We start from the raw sequence: 19,317 nt of genomic DNA on the forward strand, positions 1-19,317 counted from the left end.
TTGTTTTTTGGTATTGAGCTGTAGGAGGTGTTTATATATTTCGGAGATTAATCCCTTGTCAGTCATTTCACTTGCAGAGATTTTCTCCCATTCTGTGAGCTGTCTTTTAGTTTTGTTTAGGGTTTCCTTTGCTGTGCAAAAACTTTTAAGTTTAATTAGGTCCCGTTTGTTTATTTTTGTTTTTATTGTCATTACTCTAGGAGGTACATCTGAGAAGACATAGCTGTGGTTTATGTCAGAGAGTGTTTGGCCTATGTTTTCCTCAAAGAGTCTTGTAGTATCTGGTCTTAGGTCTTTATTTCATTTTGAGTGTATTTTTGTGAATGGTGTTAGGGACTGTTCTAATTTCATTCTTTTCCATGTGGCTGTCCAGTTTTCCCAGCACCACGTATTGAAGGAACTGTCTTTTCTCCATTGTATATCTTGCCTCCTTTATCATAGATTAGTTAACTGTAGATGTGTGGGTTTAATTCTGGGCTTTCTGTCCTGTTCCACTGATATATATTTCTGTTTTTGTGCCAGTACCCATGCTGTTTTAATGATTGTGGCTTTGCAGTGTAGTCTGATTCCTCCAACTTCATTTTTCTTTCTCAGGATGGCTTTGGCTGTTCTGGGTTTTTTGTGCTTCCAAACAAACTTTAAAATATCTTGTTCTGGATCTGTGAAAATTGTCTTTGGTAATTTGATAAGGACTGCACTGAATCTGTAGATTGCCTTATGTAGGATAGTCATTTTGATAATGTTGATTCTTCTAATCCAAGAGCGTGGTATATCTTTCTATCTGTGTTATCTTTGATTTCTTTCATCAGTGTCTTATAGTTTTCAGAGTAGAGGTCTTTTGTCTCTTTAGGTAGGTTTATTCCTAGGTATTTAATTCTCTTTGATGTGATGGTAAATGGGATTGTTTCCCCAATTTCTCTTCATTTGACTTTTCATTGTTAGGATATAGAAGTGCAGTCTATTTCTATGTATTAATTTTGTATCCTGTAACTTTACCAAGTTCATTGATGAGCTCTAACTTTTCTGGTAGTGTCTTTAGGATTTTTAAGGTATAGTATCATATCATCTGCAAACTGATAATTTTACTTCTTCATTTCCAATTTGGATTCCCTTTATTTCTTTTACTTCTGTGATTGTTGTGGCTAGGACTTCCAAAACTATGTTGAATAGTAGTGGTGAGAATGGACATCCTTATTTTGTTCCTGATCTTAGTGAGAAATCTTTCAGCTTTTCACCATTGAGAATGATGTTAGCTGGGGGTTTGTCATATATGGCCTTTATTATGTTTAGGTAGATTCCCTCTGTGCCCACTTGCTGGAGGGTTTTTATCAGAAATGGGTGTTGGATTTTTTCAAAAGCTTTTTCTGCACCTATTGAAAGGATCATGTGGTTTTTATTCTTCCATTTGTTAATGTGGTATATCTAACTGATTTGCAGATGTTGAAAATCCTTGCATCCCTGGGATTTATCCTTTTCATCATGGTGTGCAGTCCTTTTAATGTATTGTTGGATTCGGTTTGCCGGTATTTTGTTGAGGATTTTTGCATCTTTGTTCATCAGTGATATTGGTCTGTAATTTTCTTTTTTTGTGGTGTCTTTGTCTGGTTTTGTTATCAGGGTGATGATGACTTCATAGAATGAGTTTGGGAGTGTTCTGCAGTTTTTTGGAATAGTTTCAGAAGGATATGTGTTAGCTCTTCTCTAAATGTTTGATAAAATTTGCCTGTGAAGTGATCTGGTCCTGGACTTTTGTTTGTTGGAAGTTTTAAATCTTAATCACAGTTTCAATTTCAGTACTTGTGTTTGGCCATTTATCTTTTCTCTTTCATCTTGGTTTAGTCTTGGAAGTTTGTACTTTTCTAAGAATTTGTCCATTTCTTCCAGGTTGTCCATTTTATTGTCATATGGTTGTCTGTAGTAGTCTCTTATGATCCTTTGTGTTTCTGTGATGTCTGTTGTAATTTCTCCTTATTCATTTCTCATTTTATTGAATTGAGTCTTCTCTCTTTTTTTCTTGATAAGTCTGGCTAAGGGTTTATCAATTTTGCTGATCTTTTCAAAGAACTTTTTCAAAGTAGTTTCATTGATCTTTTCTATGGTTTTCTTCGTTTCTATTTTATGTATCTGTGCTCTGTTCTTTATGATTTCTTTCCTTCTGCTAACTTTAGGTTTTGTCTGTTTTCGCTCTGTTTGCTTTAGGTGTAAAGTTAGGTTGTTTATTTGAGCTTTTTCTTGTTTCCTGAGGTAGGCTTGTATTGCTATAAACTTCCATCTTAGAACTTTTTGGGAGGAGTGTAGTTGACCTACAATATTATGTTAATTTCGGGTGTGCTACACAGTGATTTTATATTTGCATATTTTATGAAATGATGATCATGTTAAGTCTAGTAACCATTATCTGTCCGAATAAAAAGTTTTTTTTTAGTATTGACCATATTCCTTATGCTGTAAAATTACATTCTTGTGGCTTGTTTATTTATAGCTGGAAATTTGTACATCTTAATCCCCTTCACCTCTTTTGCCCCCACCCCCATTTCCCTCCCCTCTGGCGACCATCCATTTGATCTCTGTATCTATGAGTCAGTTTTCTTTTTGTTTCCTTTGTTTTTTAGATTCCACATACAAATGAGATCATAAGGTCTTTTCTTTGTCTTACTTATTTCACTCAGCATAATGCCCTCTAAAATCATCCATGTTGTTGCAAATGACAAGACTTCATTTTCTTTTAATAGCTGATAAATATTTCTGTGTTGTGTGTAAGAGAGAGGGAGATGGGAGAGAGAGAGAGAGGGAGGGAGAGAGTGAAACTTCTGTGTGTATACTGAGAAGTGAGGTTTCTGGGTCATATGGCAGTTCTATTTTGAATTTTTTGAGAAACCATCATATTGTTTGCTGTAGTGGCTGCATCAATTTATGATACCACAAACAGTGCAGAAGGATTCCCTTTTCTCCATATCCTTGACAACACTTGTAATTTTCTTGCCTTTTTGGTAATAGCCTCCCTAAAAGGTGTGAGGTGATATCTTATTGTGGTTTTGATGTGCATTTCCCTGATGATTAGTGGGGCTGAGCATTGTTTTCATGTGCTGGTTTGCCATCTCTATGTATTCTTTGGAGAAATGTCTCTTCAGGTCCTCTGTGCATTTTTTTAATTGGATTTTTGTTTTATGTTGAGTTATATGAAGTGTTTATATAGTTTTGGACTTTAACCCATTATTGATCATATCATTTGCAAATACCTTTTGCCTTTCAGTAGACTGCCTTTTCATTTCATTTATAGTTTCCTTTGTTGTGCAAAAGCTTTTTTAGTTTGATGTAGTCCCGTTTGCTTATTTCTGCTTTTGTTTCTTTTGCCTGAGGAGAATCCAAAAAAATATTGCCAAGATTGATGTCAAAGAGTGTATGTTTTCTTCTAGGAGTTTTGTGGTTTCGGGTATTATATTTAAGTCTTTGCATGCGTGCGTGTGTGTGTGTGTATAAATAAATATTTTTAAGTACAGTTGATTTACAATATTGTGTTAATTTCTGGTGTACAGCAAAGTGATTCAGTTTTTTATATATACACACATATAAAAACTATATACACATAACTGTAAATATATACATATGTAAAGTTTTTTATCATCTTTTCTATTGTTGCTTATTACAAGATACTCAATATAGTTCCCTGTGCTATACATTAGGACCTTGTTGATCTATTTTATATATAGTAGTCTGTATCTATTAATCCCAAATTCCTAATTTATCCCCCTTTCCTTTTTGGTAAGCATGTGTTTGTTTTCTATGTCTGTGAGTCTGTTCTGTTTTGTAAATAAGTTCATTTGTATCATATTTTAGATTCCACATATAAGTGATTTCATGATGCTTATTTTTTTCTGACTTCACTTAGTATAATAATCTGTTGGTCCATCTATGTTGTTGCAAATGGCATTATTTCATTCTTTTTTGTGGCTAGTAGTTTTCCATTGTGTATATGTACCACATCTTTATCTCTTCATCTGTTGCTGGACATTTAGGTTGCTTCCATGTCTTAGCTATTATAAATAGTGCAGCTGTGAACATTGGAGTGCATGTATCATTTCAAATTATAGTTTTTTTTTCTGGGTATATGCCCAGGAGTGCAATTGGTGGATCGTATAACAACTCTTACTTTTTGTGTTTTAAGGAATCATCTTACTGTTTTCCATAGTGGCTGTGTCAGTTTACATTCCCACCAACAATTTAGGAGGGTTCCCTTTTTTCCAAACTCAGAGCTCCAGCATTTATTATTTGTAGACTTTTCGATCCTGGCCATTTTGGCTGGTGTGCTGTGATACCTCGTTGTAGTTTTGATTTGCATTTCTCTAATAATTAGCAAAGTTGAGCATCTTTTCATGTGCCCATTTTTATGCCTTCTTTGGAGAAATGTCTACTTAGGTCTTCTGCCCATCTTTTGATTGTGTGTGTGTGTGTGTGTGTGTGTGTGTGTATGTATGTGTTTTGTCTTTTTAGGGCCACACCTGTAGCATATGGAGGTTCCCAGGCTAGGGGGTCAAATCAAGCTGTAGCTGCCTGCTTACACCACAGCCACAGCGATGTGGGATCCATGCCGTGTCTGTGACCTACACCACAACTCATGGCAGTGCCGGATCCTTAACCCACTGAGTGAGTCCAGAGATTGAACCCGATGGCGTCCTCATGGATACTAGTCGGGTTCATTAACCACTGAGCCACAACAGAAACACCTTGATTGGGTTTTTTTGTGGTTGTTATTGAGTTGTATTAGCTGTTTGTATATTCTGAAAGTTAAGCCCTTGTTGGTCACATTGTTTGTAAATAGTTTCAGTCTGCAGATTATCTGTTTGCTTTGTGTATGGTTTTCTTCACCATACAAAAGCTAATAAGTTTGATTAGGTGTCATTTGTTTATTTTTGCTTTTATTTTTGTTGCTTTGTGAGAATTACGTAAGAAAAATCATAGGTACAACTTATGTCAGAAAATATTTTGACTGTGTTCTCTTCTAAGTTTTATCATGTTATGTCTTACATTTAAATCTTTAAGCCAGTTTATTTATTTTTGTGTAGGGTGTGAGGGAGTGTTCTAATATCTTCATTAATTAACATATGGCTGTACAGCTTTCCTAATACCACTTGCTGAAGAGACTGTTCTTTCTTCATTGATATTCTTGCCTCCTTTGTTACATTTAAGTCTTTAATCCATTTTGAGTTTATTTTTGTATATACTGTGAAAAAATGGTCCAGTTTCAGTCTTTTGCATGTAGCTGTCCACATTTCCCAACATCATTTATTGAAGAGGCTGTCTTTTCACATTGTATATTATTGCCAGTTTTGTCATAGAGTCATTGTCTGTGTAGGTACTGTTTATTTTTGGACTCTTTTCTTTTCCATTGATGTATGTGTTGGTTTTGGGGCCAGTTCCATACTGTTTGGATTGCTGTAGCTTTGTGGTATATTTTGAAATCAGGGCGCATAATACCTCAGCTTTGTTCTTTTTTCTTAAGATTGTTTTGGCTATTTGGAGTCTTTTGTGGTTCCATACAAATTAGAGAATTATCCTAGTTCTATGGAAAAAAGCTGTTGGCGTTTTGATAGGGATTGCATTGAATCTGTAGATTGCCTTGGATAGTATCATCATTTACAATATTAATTCTTCCAATCCATGAGCATGGTGTATCTTGCCATTTGTTCCCTTTCATCAGAATATAATTTTCAGAGTACAAGTCTTTTACCTCTTTGGTTAGATTTATTCCTAGGTATTTTATTGTTTTTGATGCTATTGTAAATGAGATTGTTTTCTTAAGTTCTCCTGTAGTTTGTTGTTAAGTGTATAAAAATACAGCAGACTTCTGTATATTAGTTTTGTATCTTGCAGCATTACTGAATTCATGTATTAGATTTTATCAGTTTTTGGTTATTGTCTTTAGGATTTTATATATGTATTCATGTCACCTGCAGACAGTGATGGTTTTACTTCTTCCTTTCTACTTTAGATACCTTTTCTTTCTTTCTTTCTTTTTTCTTTTTTTTTTTTTTTTTTTTTTGTATAATTGCTGTGGCTAGGACTTCCAATACTATGTTGAATAAATGTGGCAAGAGTGAGCATCCTTGTCTTGTTCCTGATCTTAGAGAAAATGGTTCAGCTTTTTATCACTGAGTATAATGTTTGCTGTGGGTTTGTTATATATGACCTTTATGATGATGAAACATGTTCTCTTTATACCTTCTTTGTTTGAAGTTTATCATAAATGGATTTTGAATTTTGTCAAAAGCTTTCTATGCAGCTGTTGAAAGAACCATATGATTTTTTTTTTTCACTGTGTTAATGTGGCATGTTGTGTTGATTGGTTTGTGGTTATTGACCCATCCTTGTGTCTCTGGGATAGATCCCACTTGATCATGGTGTATGATCCTTTTAATGTATTGCTAACTTTGGTTTGCTTATATTTTACATCTATGTTCATCAGTGATGTTGAACGGAAATTTTCTTTGTGTGTGTGTGTGTGTCTGTGTGTGTCTCTTTTGGTATCACACTGATGCTGGCTTTGTATGGAATGAGTTCAGAAGTGTTCCTTTCTCTTCAGTTTTTTGGAATAGTTTGAGAAGGATAGGTTTGTTAATTCTCTAAATGTTTGATAGAATTTATCTCTGAAGCCATCTGGTTCTAGACTTCTCTTTCTTGGGAGTTTTTTGATTACTGATTCCATTTCATTCCTGGTAAACAGTTCATTCATATTTTCTGTTTCTTCCTAATTCAGTCTTGGGAGACTGTTTCTAGGTGTTTGGCTATTGCTTCTAGGTTGTCTGTTTTATTGGACATGTAGTTATTCATGATAATCTCTTATTCTTTGTATTTCTATGATAGCAATTGTAACTTCTCTTTCATTTCTTACTTCATTTATTTGGGCCTCTCTGTTTTTGGTGATGAGTATGGCTCATGGTTTTTCATTTGCTTATCTTAGTTTCACTGATCTTATTTTTTTAGAAGTCTTTATATCATTTTGGCTCTGACCTTTATTATTTCTTTTCTTCTCTTAACCTTGGGTTTTTTTCTTTTTCTAGTTTCTTCAGCTCTAAGTTTAGATGGCTTGTTTGAGATTTTTCTTGTTTCTTGAGGTAGACCTGTATTGTTATAAATTTCTTCTTAGAACTGCTTTTGCTCTATCTAGTAGGTTTTGGATCATTGTGTTTCCATTTTCATTTGTCTCCAGGTATTTTTCAGGTTTCCTTTTTGAGTTCATTAGTGACCCACTGCTTGTGTAGTGGTATGCTATTTAGACTCTTCATGTTTGTGGTTTTTTTTTTTTTCTGTTTTGTTTTGTATGAATTTTTGGTCCCATCGTGGTTGAAAAAGCTGCTTCATATTTCAGTCTTCTTAAATTTCTTGAGACTTATTTTATGGCATGGCATGTTATCATCCTAGGAATACTCCGTGGGCACTTGAAATTAATGTGTATTCTGCTGCTTTTGGATGGACTGTTCTCTATTTATCTGTTAGGTTCATTTGGTCATGTATATCTTTTAAAGCCATTATTTCTTTACTGATTTTCTGTCTTGATGACCTGTTCACTAATGTAAGTGGGGTGTTAAAATCCCCTACTCTTAGTGTGTTACTGTCAGTTTCTCCCTTTATATTTGTTAGTATTTTTCTTTATCTATTTAGCTGTTCCTATGTTGAGTGTGTATGTATTTACAATTGTTAAATCTTCTTGTTGCATTGATCCTTTCATCATTCTGTAATGTCCTTTGTCTCTTACAGTCTTTGTTTCACAGTCTGTTTCGTCTGATGCAAGTATTGATGCCCTAGTTTTCTTTTTGTTTCTGCTGGTATGGAATACCCTTTTCTATCTCCTAACCTTTGGTCTGTGTGTGCGTCTTTAGATCTAAAGTGACTCTCTTGTAGCAGAATATACAGAGGTTGTTTTTTGGGGGGCTGTGCCCACGGCATGTGGAAGTTCCCAGGCCACAGATCAAACCCATGCCACAGCAGAACTTGAGCCACTGCAGTGACAATACTGGGCCCTTACCCCACTGTGTCATAAGGGAACTCCTTGGTTTTATTTTTTATCCATTCGGCTACTCTTTGTCTTTTCATTGACACTTTTAGCCTATTTACATTTAAAGTAGTTATTGATAGGTATGTACTTATTGCCAGTTTGTTCATGGTGCAGTGGAGAGTTTGTAGTTCTTTTTTGTTCCTTTTTTGTCTTTTTCTTTTGCCTTTTTTTTTTTTTTTTTCTTTTTTCTTTAGGGCCACACCCACTGCATATGGAAGTTCCCAGGCTAGGGGTTGAATCACAGCTACAGCTTCTAGCCTACACCACAGCCACAGCAGTGTGGGATCTGAGCCACATCTGTGACCTACACCACAGCTCACAGCAATGCTGGATCTTTTTTTTTTTTTTTTTTTTGCTATTTCTTGGGCTGCTCCCGCGGCATATGGAGGTTCCCAGGCTAGGGGGTCTAATCAGAGCAATAGCCACTGGCCTACACCAGAGCCATAGCAACACAGAATCCGAGCCACGTCTGCGACCTACACCACAGCTCACGGCAACACCGGATCCTTAACCCACTGAGCATGGGCAGGGATCGAACCCGCAACCTCATGGTTCCTAATCGGATTTGTTAACCACTGCGCCACGATGGGAACTCCCTGGATCTTTATCCCACTGAGTGATGCCAGGGATTGAACCTGTGTCCTCATGGATACTAATCAGGTTCATTACAGCTGAGCCATGATGGAAATTTCCCTTCTTTTTTTTATTTTGCTGAACAGCTTTAGTGTTATGTTTGGATTCTTTTTCTTTTTTGTGTATTATTAGTTTTGGGGTTTTGGTAACCATGGTGCTTGTATTTGACAAGCTGTATATATGTAATTATCTTAAGTTGATGGTCTCTTAGGTTCTAATGCATTCTAAATGCTCGACATTTTTACTGTCCTTGCCCTTCACATCTAATGTTTTTGAGGTTGTATTTTAATTATTCTTGTTTTGTTTATTCCTTAACTGCTTATGTGGATATAGATGATTTTACTACTTTTATCTTTTATCCTTTCTACTATCTTCATCAGTGGTTGACCTGCTAGTTTTACTGTATGTTTGGCATTACCAATGAGACTTTTCCTTTTAAAATTTTCTTATTTCTTGTTGTGATCCTTTCTTTTTCACTTAGTGAAGTCCCTTTGATATTTCTTATAAAGCCGTTTTAGTGGCACTGAACTCTTTTAGCTTTTCCTTTTGCTAGTCTGTAAAATGCTTTATCTCTCCTGCCAATCTGAAGGCTAACTTTTCTAGTTAAAGTATTCTTGATTGTAGTTTTTTTCTTTCCTTCCATCACTTTGAATATATGGCGCTACTCCCTTCTGGCCGTTCTGCCGAAAAGTGAGCAGAAATCCCTATGGTAGTTCCCTTGTGAATAACTAGTTGCTTTTAAAATTCTCTCCTTATTGTTCATTTTTGCCATTTTAATTGTACTTAGTTTTGATGTAAACCTCTTTTGGTTCATCTTATTTGGGACTCTGTGCTTCCTGGACCTGATTGTCTGTTTTCTTCCCCAGTTTAGAGATGTTTTCAGCTGTTATTTCCTCAGTTAAGTTTTCTGCCTCTTTCTTTCTCTGTTCTTCTGGGACCCCTGTATTGCTAATGTAGTATGCTTGATACTGTCCCAGAGCTCTCTTAAACTATCCCTGTGTTTGGTTTTCTTTAACTTCTTTTTTTTTTTTTTTTCTTTCTCTCTTCATATTGAGTGATTTCTACTACTCTTTTCCTGATTTCTGATCTGTTCCTCTGACTCATCTAATCTGTTATTCCTTTAGTATTTGTTAAAATTTCAGTTATTGTATTCTTCATCTCTGTTTGATTCTTCTTCATATTTTTCTTCTCCATATTTTCTAACTATTGAAACTCTTTGCTCTTCCATTCCTCTGATTTTGATGAGCATCTTTATGATCATTACCTTGAACTCTTTACCTGTAAATTGCTTATCTCCACTTCATTTGTTCTTTTCTGAGGTCATGTCATGTACTTCTCTTTGAAACATATTCCTCTGCCTCCTCACTTTGCCCACTTCTCTGGGTTATTTCTGTGTGTTAGGTAGGTTCTTTATGCTTCCTGTTGTAGAGAAGGGGCCTTATGTAGGAGACCTCCTGTGGGGCCTAAGCAGCACATTCCCTTCTGGCAACCAGAACTATATACTGTAGGATTATCATCCCCTTCGTGGGCTGCAAACACCCTTCTCTTGTTGTAGGGCTGATTACTGTGGAAACACTGGTTGGCAGGGCTGGGCCTAGCCTGGTTGGCTGTGAGGCCATGCCTTGGGTGGTGGCTGCAGGCCCCCTGGAGGGTGAAGCAGCCTTCCTGTGAAATAGGCTGCATAGCCTGGTGGGACTCAAGGCTGTTCCTGGCCCACTGGAGGATGAGGCTGGGTCCCTGCATGGCTGTCTTTCTGACAGGCCAGGAGTGGGGGTTGGGGCTTGTGCCAGCCTACTGGGGGGCAAGGCTAGGGCATTAGCGCTCATAGACTAAGGGAAGATTCCAAAAGGACGTGTCTCAGTGCCAGCATTAACAGGGTAGAGCAGACTCCCCAAAATAGCTGATCTAGGTTCCTTTCAAACTATTGTCTCTGTGTTGGGACACAGAGCATGTGAGAATTTGCATGTGTCCTTGAGAGCAGACTCTTATTCGTGTATCCTTCCAGTTCTTTTGAACATAAGCTCTACTGGTTTTTCAAAGCCAGATGTTCTGGGGGCTCGTCTTTCCAGTGCAGGGTCTCCAGATTGGAGAACCCCATTTGGGGCTTAGACTCCTTGTTTCTTGGGGAAGGAAGACCTCTGTGTTTGTGATATTCCTTCCATTTGTGGGTTGTCTCCCTAGAGGTGTTAGTCTCCACCCCTCCTACCCATCTCATCTGGTTCCTTCTTTATGTCTTTAGTTGTGGAAAATATTTTCTGCTAGTGTTCAGGTCATTCTCATAGATAGTTGCTCTGTAAGTAGTTGTAATTTTGGTGTGTTCATGAGAGGAGGTGAGTTTAGGGTCTTCCTATTTCATCACCTGGCCACCTCCCCTACTCTTGAAATTTTGTCTTAGTTCTCTGACTTGCTTTTTATTTCTCTATTATTTTCACTGACAATATTTAGAAATTTAAAAGTATGTAACTAAAATACTAAAAATTTTTCTTTTTTTTTTTTAAGGTCTCTATTTTAGTGACTTCTGCCTCTTACCAGGAGTTGAACTGTTTGAAAGGATGAAGTTACTTCTCCCTAGCAAAGAAAAGAACATGTAGGGGTCTTCACATGGCCTTTCCTGACAAACTAGAGAATGAAATTTGGAGACACTCTGTGAGATTTGGGTCCAGCTTAGCTCCCATAACTGCTCATCTTTACCATTCTTCAAAAAGATGTTAGCCTCAGGACAGGGACTTAGGAAAACTCTGGATCTTGAGAATTCTCTGAGGATTCCGAAAGGTAGCTATGAAGCATGGGAGGAGGCCAGTTAGGACATCCTCATCTTTTTCTTTAATTTTAGGATATTATTATTATTATTATTATTATTATTATTATTATTAGGACATCCTCATCTTTTTCTTTAATTTTAGGATATTATTATTATTATTATTATTATTATTTTATTATTATTATTTTTTGCCTTTTCTAGGGCCGCTCCTGTGGCATATGGAGGTTCCCAGGCTAGGGGTCTAATCGGAGCTGTAGCTGCCGGCCTAAGCCAGAGCCACAGCAATGGGGGATCCGAGCCACGTCTGTGACCTACACCACAGTTCAGGGCAACGCTGGATCCTTAACCCACTGAGCAAGGCCGGGGATTGAACCTGCCACCTCATGGTTCCTAGTCAGATTCGTTAACCACTGCACCATGATGGGAACTCCTATTATTATTATTATTTTTTTGGCCACCCCACAGCACATGGAGTTCCCAGGCCAGGGATCAGATCTAAGCTGCAGCTGCCACCTGAGCTGCAGCTGTGGCAACACTGGATCCTTAACCCACTGTGCCAGACCAGGGGTCAAACCTGCATCCCAGCACTTGCAAAACACCACGGATCCTGTTGTATTATAACAGGAACTCCTAGTTTTAGGGTATTCTTGAGCCTCACTTTTTGGATGTGTAGAGTTTATGTGGAAGGAAGGAAGTAGGGTGAGGAGATTCGTGTAAAGAACTTGAAATATGTATATAAACCTCAATGCCCACATGTAGGCTCTAGGTCATAAATCTTAATGAATGTTAATCTAACATTCTAGACTGACAAATAGTTTTTAGAAAGTAGCACCTCTTGCAACTCACTTATTTTTTTCTCTGCATGTATCGTCCTATAAGCAATAATGATAAAATATACAAGATTGGATACTGTCTTTTTTTTCTTTTTAAATATATATAGATAAAGGAATTTGGGGGCTGTAATTCACAACGGCCTTTAAAATTCCTCATGGTTTTTCTGCTCCATACCCTTGTTCCTGCCCTTGGTGAGTTTGTGTTGCTGAAAATATGTATAGTTTATCACATTGTTGAGTGTTCGGTAGTCTCCCCACTGAATTTATGCTGCTATTAAAAAATACATGTTTCAGATGCTCTCATATTTTATAAAATAACAGCAGAACATATGAATTCTCATCATCATCATCATGTTGCTCAAAGGCAGAAAGAAAAGTTCAGAGTGTGTTACAAACTAAAGGAAAAAGAGGAAAACAACTCTGCTTTTTTAAAAGTTAAAACAATAGATTAGTTCATTTGTCCTAGGATATGCCCGATATGCATGTATAGATAATAAAAGGCTTGTGTCAGTTAAGTTGCAGTTTTGGAATAAAAGAGATATTACTGATTTGTCTGTACTTTTTTTGTATTATCAAACCAGTTCTATAAAGTACAAATTTTAACAGTTCACTTCTGCTCTTTGGTACATTTGAATCTTTAAATCCCTACTATAATTAAAGCCAGTTCTTTATGTATGTTGGCTTGATAAGTGGTTCAAAATTCAAAAAAAAAAAAATTCAGATTTAGTTGTATTTTCTAGGCCTGCAGTGTTATGGCTTTTTAAGCACTTGAAATATAGCTAGTCCTAATTAATATGTTTTCTAAGTATAAACTACACTGAATTTTGATGACTTAGTACAGAAAAATCTATGCAAAATATTTTAGTAATATATTTTATATTGACTATATTGCTCAATGTTAGTTTTATATATAACTAATAATCTTTTGCAAATACTGGGTTAGATGAAACATCAAAATGAGTTTCATCGGCTTCTTTTTACTTTTTTAATGATCCTACTATAAAATTTTAAAGTATAAATATAGCTTGTGTCTTTTTGCTTTGTTTTTTGGACAGCATTGATCTAGGCTGTCTCATAGTCCAAGCAGTATGTGAAAAGGTCTGGACTGGGAGAGTTAAGACATTGAGAATAGATAAGGAGAGAGAATTGGGATAAATTTACACAGTCTTTTAGCACTTGGTAATTGATTCCATATGGTGGTCAAGGAGATGTCAAAGACTTGATTTGGATAAGTGGATGGTAATATCGTTAACCAAGAAAGGGAACATGAAAGGAAGAGGCAGTAGAGATAATAGCTATTGTTATTTCACTGTGCATATATCTTCACTAATTCATTGAAAAAGTTCGCATTAAACATTATAAGATGGTCATATTTAAGATTATTCTCCTCTGTTCCCATCTCTTTCCAGAATTTGAATTCAGAAGATCAGAAAACATCCAATATTGAACAAATAAACTGCAGTGAGGGAGAAGATTTTGCAAATGTGAAAAAGAAGGCCAAAATAGACATTCATTACAAAAGTAGTCCCCCCAAATTGACTGTTCCAGTTAGCGCAAAGACTGTAGAATCTCCTCTTAATGAAAACATTTACAATTCGGCTTCATTTAAAGATGAGAAAATCACAGAGACTGATAGTGAGCCAGAGGAAGGTGAAATTACAGACTCTCAGACTGAGGACAGTTATGATGAGGACATTACCAGTGAAGACAGTGTAACTGCAGAAGATACTGAAGATGAAGGTAAATAAATAACCGTTATTTACTCTTACATGAATAACCAGCCTGGTCATTATAAAAGTGCAACACAGTTAAAAATGTTAGTAACCCATGTAATATATCTGCCAAAAAGTGAGCTGATGGTTTTAAAGCGATTATTTTAATGATATTATTGAAAATTACGTGGGCCACCATTTGGTTGTTTTTAGAGTAGAATGTGAATAAATGACTAGTGCTTGGATACTGAAGTTTCATTGCACTGAATGGCCTAGCCAGTAGAACACAAAACCAAGTTACCTACTTTCTAATTCTAAAGTATGTACTGTCCGTTTTAGTGGATTCGATATTTGTTCACTTTTATAACTGAGAAAGGGAAAGCAATTGCCTTTATTTAAAGTATAGTCCATGAATTCAGCTGCATAGGTATTACAGTAAATCTAATGTTTTTTTACTTGAGGATATAAAGACGTACTTTTTAAACCTAGGATTTCATATTAGCGTATATGAGCTTATTTTTTTCTTAATGGCACTTCTCATTTTTTTCTTAAAAAGGCAGACTCTGTTTTTTTCTAGCTTAATATAAAAATGCTTTTTGGGGAAATTTTCAAATTCCAAGATCTTATAAAAGAGAGTAGATTTTTTTACATAGATGCATATTATGTTTAGGTTGATGAGTTTAAACTGATAACATTGTTAATTAAGCCTTACTATATATGTCATGTAGCAAAATTTTAAAAGTTTGTTTTAAACAGAATGAAGATTTATGATCAATATATTTTTATTTTATGTATGCCTCCTGCTCATCCCTAGACATTTCTGATTTTTTTCCTATAGCATTTGAATTAGTGTTTACTCATTTCTTTCTTTGGCAGATGAAGAAAAAATTTGGCCCCCATGTATTAGAGTAATTGTTATTAGATCACCTGTGTTGCAGACAGGATCACTTTTTATCATTACAGCTGTAAACCCTGCTACGATTGGAAGGTAAAAATGTTTAATGTTACTATTATATTTGTGTATTTGTCTTACTCCAGTGAGTTTGCTTTTCTTAAGCAATTAATCATTAAAGGTCCTTAGTACTTGGAGAGGCAAAAAATGACATCCATGTCCCACCCTCTCTCACTCAAAAAAGTACTCTGACACCTTTTATTGTTGCTTTTAGAAGTCACTTGGAGATATAACTTCATTGTCTCTAAAGGGGACTGCCTGTGTAAAGAGATAAAGTCTTGGTGATACTTTCCACAAGAGATTTTTGTCATTTTCTTACCTTTTATACTACCCTTTTTAGGTTTAAATTACTTTCTTAAACCCAATATGTAACTCAACCAGCTTGATAGAGGTAGGTTTTAATATGAGTAGGATAGTTTCAACTTACTTTCCTTACAATATCTTAATTTAAAATTCTTGGAGAATAGTATGCTCTTTTTTATATGTAGTAATGTAAGTGGAATGTAGTCAACAGATGTGGAATAAATGATATTAGTACAAAGGATATTTTGTCCCCTTGGATGTTTATTAGCCTTTGACAGATGTACCAGAAAGTAAAAGTAATTCTGGAACCTTCATTCAAGCAGGAAATTTACAGTAGCATTATGGAAACCAGATTTAGTGTGATGGAGAGATTTGCATTTTAACATTGTCTTTTAAAACACACAAAAAAATCTTTAAAAAATATTTCCATGTCACTGTAAGTGCTGAATTTATATATGCTTCAAAAACAGAGCTCCTGTCGTGGCTCAGTGGTTAATGAACCCGACTCGGATCCATGATTACATGGGTTTGATCCTTGGCCTGGATCAGTGGGTTAAGGATCTGGCGTTGCCTTGGGTTGTGGTGTAGGTCACAGACGTGGCTCAGATCTGGCATTGCTGTGGCTGTGATGTAGGCTCACAGCTGTAGCTCCAATTCCACTCCTAGCCTGGGAACCTCCGTATGCCATGGGTTTGGCCCTAAAAAGACGAAAGACCAAAAAAAAAAAAAAAAATTGTTAAAGACATTTCTCTTAACTCTGCAGAGAAAAAGATATGGAGCATACTCTTCGAATCCCTGAAGTCGGTGTCAGTAAGGTAAGCTCTTTGATTTTTTTCAAATATAGCTCCCTAGATATGGTTTTATAAATCATTATGGCAGGAAGCTTAGAGTTTCTCCTATTAGAAGGAAAGGTTAATATTCAGTATAGTAATGGTAAGGAAAGCAATGCAGATTTGTTTGTTCCACCGCTTGAGAAAATAAAAATTCTTTATCACAATTTGGGTGAACTGAAATTATATTTAAATTTTATCAGTCTGGAGCAGGAGTAGAAAATGTAGAGTAATTATTAAAGTAATACCCATTTAACATGTTTTTGTTTTTGTTTTTGTTTTTTTGTCTTTTTTTCTTTCTTTCTTTCTTTCTTTTAGGGCCGTACCCACAGCATATACAAGTTTCCAGGCTAGGGGTTGAATCGGAGCTGTAGCTACTGACCTACACCACAGCAACACAGGATCCAAGCCGTGTCTGTGACTTACACCATAGCTCACAGCAACACCAGATGCTTAACCCACTGAGCAAGCCCAGGGAGCAAACCTGCATCCTCATGGATGCTAGTCAGATTCTGTGTCCACTGAACCATGATGGAAAATCCAACATGTATTTATTAAGTAAATAAATATGCTAGATGTTATGGCTGTTCAAAACTAATCAGACCTAGGGTTCTCTCATGGCTCAGCAGGTAAAGGATCTGCTCTTGTCACTACTGCAGTGCAGGTATAATCCCTGGCCAGGACTTCTGTGGAAACTTTTGCATGCTACAGGCATGGCAAAAAAAAAAAAAAAAAAAAAATCAGGCCTTATTTGGGTTCCTTAATGCATGGTTACTTCAGTCCAAGGTATTTTATTACTCAAGAACAATCTCTCCTCTACCACCCAAGGCTCTCCATTTACAACTTTTCCTAGTTGAGTCTCTAATGGTTTTAGGAAAAAGAACAGTTGGATTTTTCAAAAAACAAAGAAGAACAGAGTTCAAAAAAAACCAAGCTGCCATGTAAGTTATAAATAAACAAGTGGTTTAGCTTCCAAAACTCATGATATATCATACTTACCTTTTTTCTTTACTATGTTTTCTGTAGTTTTCTCCCTCCCTTTATGATTGTTATCTTTTCTTCTTCTTTTTTTTTTGGACGTTTCATCATCTGCTTTAATGGAGTCTAATACAGTTCTAAAGTGTATTTTTGGTGATATTTGTCTTTTTGGAATGAATTTGTTTCCCAATTATTAGTTTGAAAATCTAGTTATTTGTACTTTGGACTCATTCAGAGGGAAGGAAATCCTTGTGATCTTATTTCTGACCTAATTATCATGCTTTTTTTTTTTTTTAACTTTCTTATGACCTTTGATTCTTCTGCCTTCAAAGAATATCCAAGCTGCAACTTAAATAGCAAAGAGGTCCTCCTTCTCCCACTGTAGTCTAAATGTAGGTAGTTCTTAGGCGGCAGTTCTGTTTTTTCTTTCTTTTAAACGAATATGTCCGCTGGTGGGGTAGATAATTTGTTAGCTGTGTGAAATCAGTTTTATTTATTTATTTATTTATTTATTTATTTGTCTTTTTGCTATTCCTTTGGGCCGCTCCTGTGGCATATGGAGGTTCCCAGACTAGGGGTCGAATCGGAGCTGTAGCTGCCAGCCTACGCCGGAGCCACAGCAACGCGGGATCCAAGCGGCGTCTGCAACCTACACCACAGCTCACGGCAACGCCGGATCGTTAACCCACTGAGCAAGGGCAGGGATCGAACCTGCAACCTCATGGTTCCTAGTCGGATTCGCCAACCATTGCGCCACGACAGGAACTCCTGAAATCAGTTTTAGACTATATGTCACACATACCCAGGTATATGAAAAAGCTTAAAAAACAAAACAAAACACAAGAGTTCCCGTTGTGGTTCATCAGTAATGAACCCAGCTAGTATCCGTGAGGATGCAGGGTTGATCCCTGGCCCCACTCAGTGGATTGAAGATCCTGTGTTGGAGTGAGCTTTGGTTTAGGTTGCAGACGTGGCTCAGCTATGGTGTTGCTGTGGCTGTGGTGCAGGCTGGCATCTGCAGCTCCAGTTCGACTCTTAGCCTGGGAACTTCCATATGCTGCAGGTGCGGCCCTAAAAAAACCCAAAAAAACAAAAACACAAATGCCTCATATTAATATTAAAGGAAAGACAGAAATGAATATTTAACCATTGGGTAGGAGAGGACCTTCTGAGTTTAAAAGAAAGGAAAAAAATCAGAGAGGAAAAGGTAACTTTACATGATTTCAGTTTGAAGTTCTTTATATGTTAAATAATTTAAAAGGCAGACTAGGACAATCAGATAGATTTGATGAAATATATATCCTTAATATTTTAAAAGGTCATACAAATTCACTTTTTGAAATCCCAATGTGAGACCAATAGGTAAATGAGTGAAGGAACGTAAATAATTCACAATAGATGAAATATGGTTAACATATGAAAACCATTTAATATTTCTAGTAATATAAATACAAGTGAGGCCAAGATGTCAGTTTTCATTCATCATATTTATTAAATATCATTCCTGTTGAGAGCATAATTTAGAACAGCTCTTTGAAATAAACCCTTTGATACAGTTATCCTAAACCTAATTGAAAGAAACGTATGAAGGACATGAAGAGAAAATTTACCTAAATGAAACCTAAAAGGAATAGGAAACCTAAATGACTAATAAATATAAGAAAAGGTTTCAGCCTCAGCAGTTATTTGGAAAATGCAAATTAAAATACCAGTGATGACAGCCAAAGAGAATAGACCTGTGGTTGCCAGGTCAGAGGTGGGTGGAGGAGGGATGGACTGGGAGTTTGGGATTAGCAGATGCAAACTGTTATATATAGAATGACTAAACCATAAAGTCCTGCTGTATAGCACAGGAGGCTATATTAAGTATCCTGTGACAAGCCATAATGGAAAAGGATGTGAAAAAGAAAAAAAAAATATATCACAATAAATTAACATTGTAAATCAACTTCAGTAAAATAAATTTTAAAAAATCACAATGGTGAGATTTAATTTGTCCTTTTATGCTTGCAAAAACTAAAAATTCTGATTAATACCATGCGTTGAGTAAGACTGTATAGAGCAACAAGAATTCTTATAGATTGGTGTTGGGAATATAAATTGGTACAACCACTTTGGAAAATGACATAGGAGTTCCCGTTGTGGCTCAGTTGTAACAAACCCGTCTAGGATCCATGAGGATATGGGTTTGATCCCTGGCCTCACTCAGTGGGTTAAAAATCTGGTGTTGCCATGAGATGCGGTGTAGGTTGCGGGCGCAGC

At 36.3% G+C, this 19,317-nt stretch overlaps 1 protein-coding gene across 4 annotated transcripts in view; it reads left to right on the top strand.

Moving 5' to 3' along the window:
* Window positions 1-19,317, top strand: part of AGGF1 (angiogenic factor with G-patch and FHA domains 1) — a 45,663-nt gene that overhangs the window by 12,731 nt on the left and 13,615 nt on the right. For 3 of the 4 annotated variants that reach the window (XR_014838096.1, XR_014838097.1, XM_003123715.6), the window contains exons 6-8: window positions 13,690-14,020; window positions 14,869-14,980; window positions 16,011-16,062. Coding sequence is in view for 2 of the 4 variants with exons in the window: in XM_003123715.6 (XP_003123763.1) it covers window positions 13,690-14,020; window positions 14,869-14,980; window positions 16,011-16,062 (495 nt within the window). In the remaining 2 variants the exon portion in view is untranslated. Of the gene's footprint in view, window positions 1-13,689; window positions 14,021-14,868; window positions 14,981-16,010; window positions 16,063-16,395; window positions 16,985-19,317 lie in introns of those variants that run through there. The other variant, XM_085013889.1, reaches the window with a different exon arrangement.

This window comes from Sus scrofa, chromosome 2 (genome assembly GCF_054392235.1).
Source record: "Sus scrofa isolate SSC_HxYL_T2T_F1_AM1 chromosome 2, Sscrofa_HxYL_maternal_Yorkshire_Landrace_v2.0, whole genome shotgun sequence".
Taxonomy (NCBI): Eukaryota; Metazoa; Chordata; class Mammalia; order Artiodactyla; family Suidae; genus Sus; species Sus scrofa.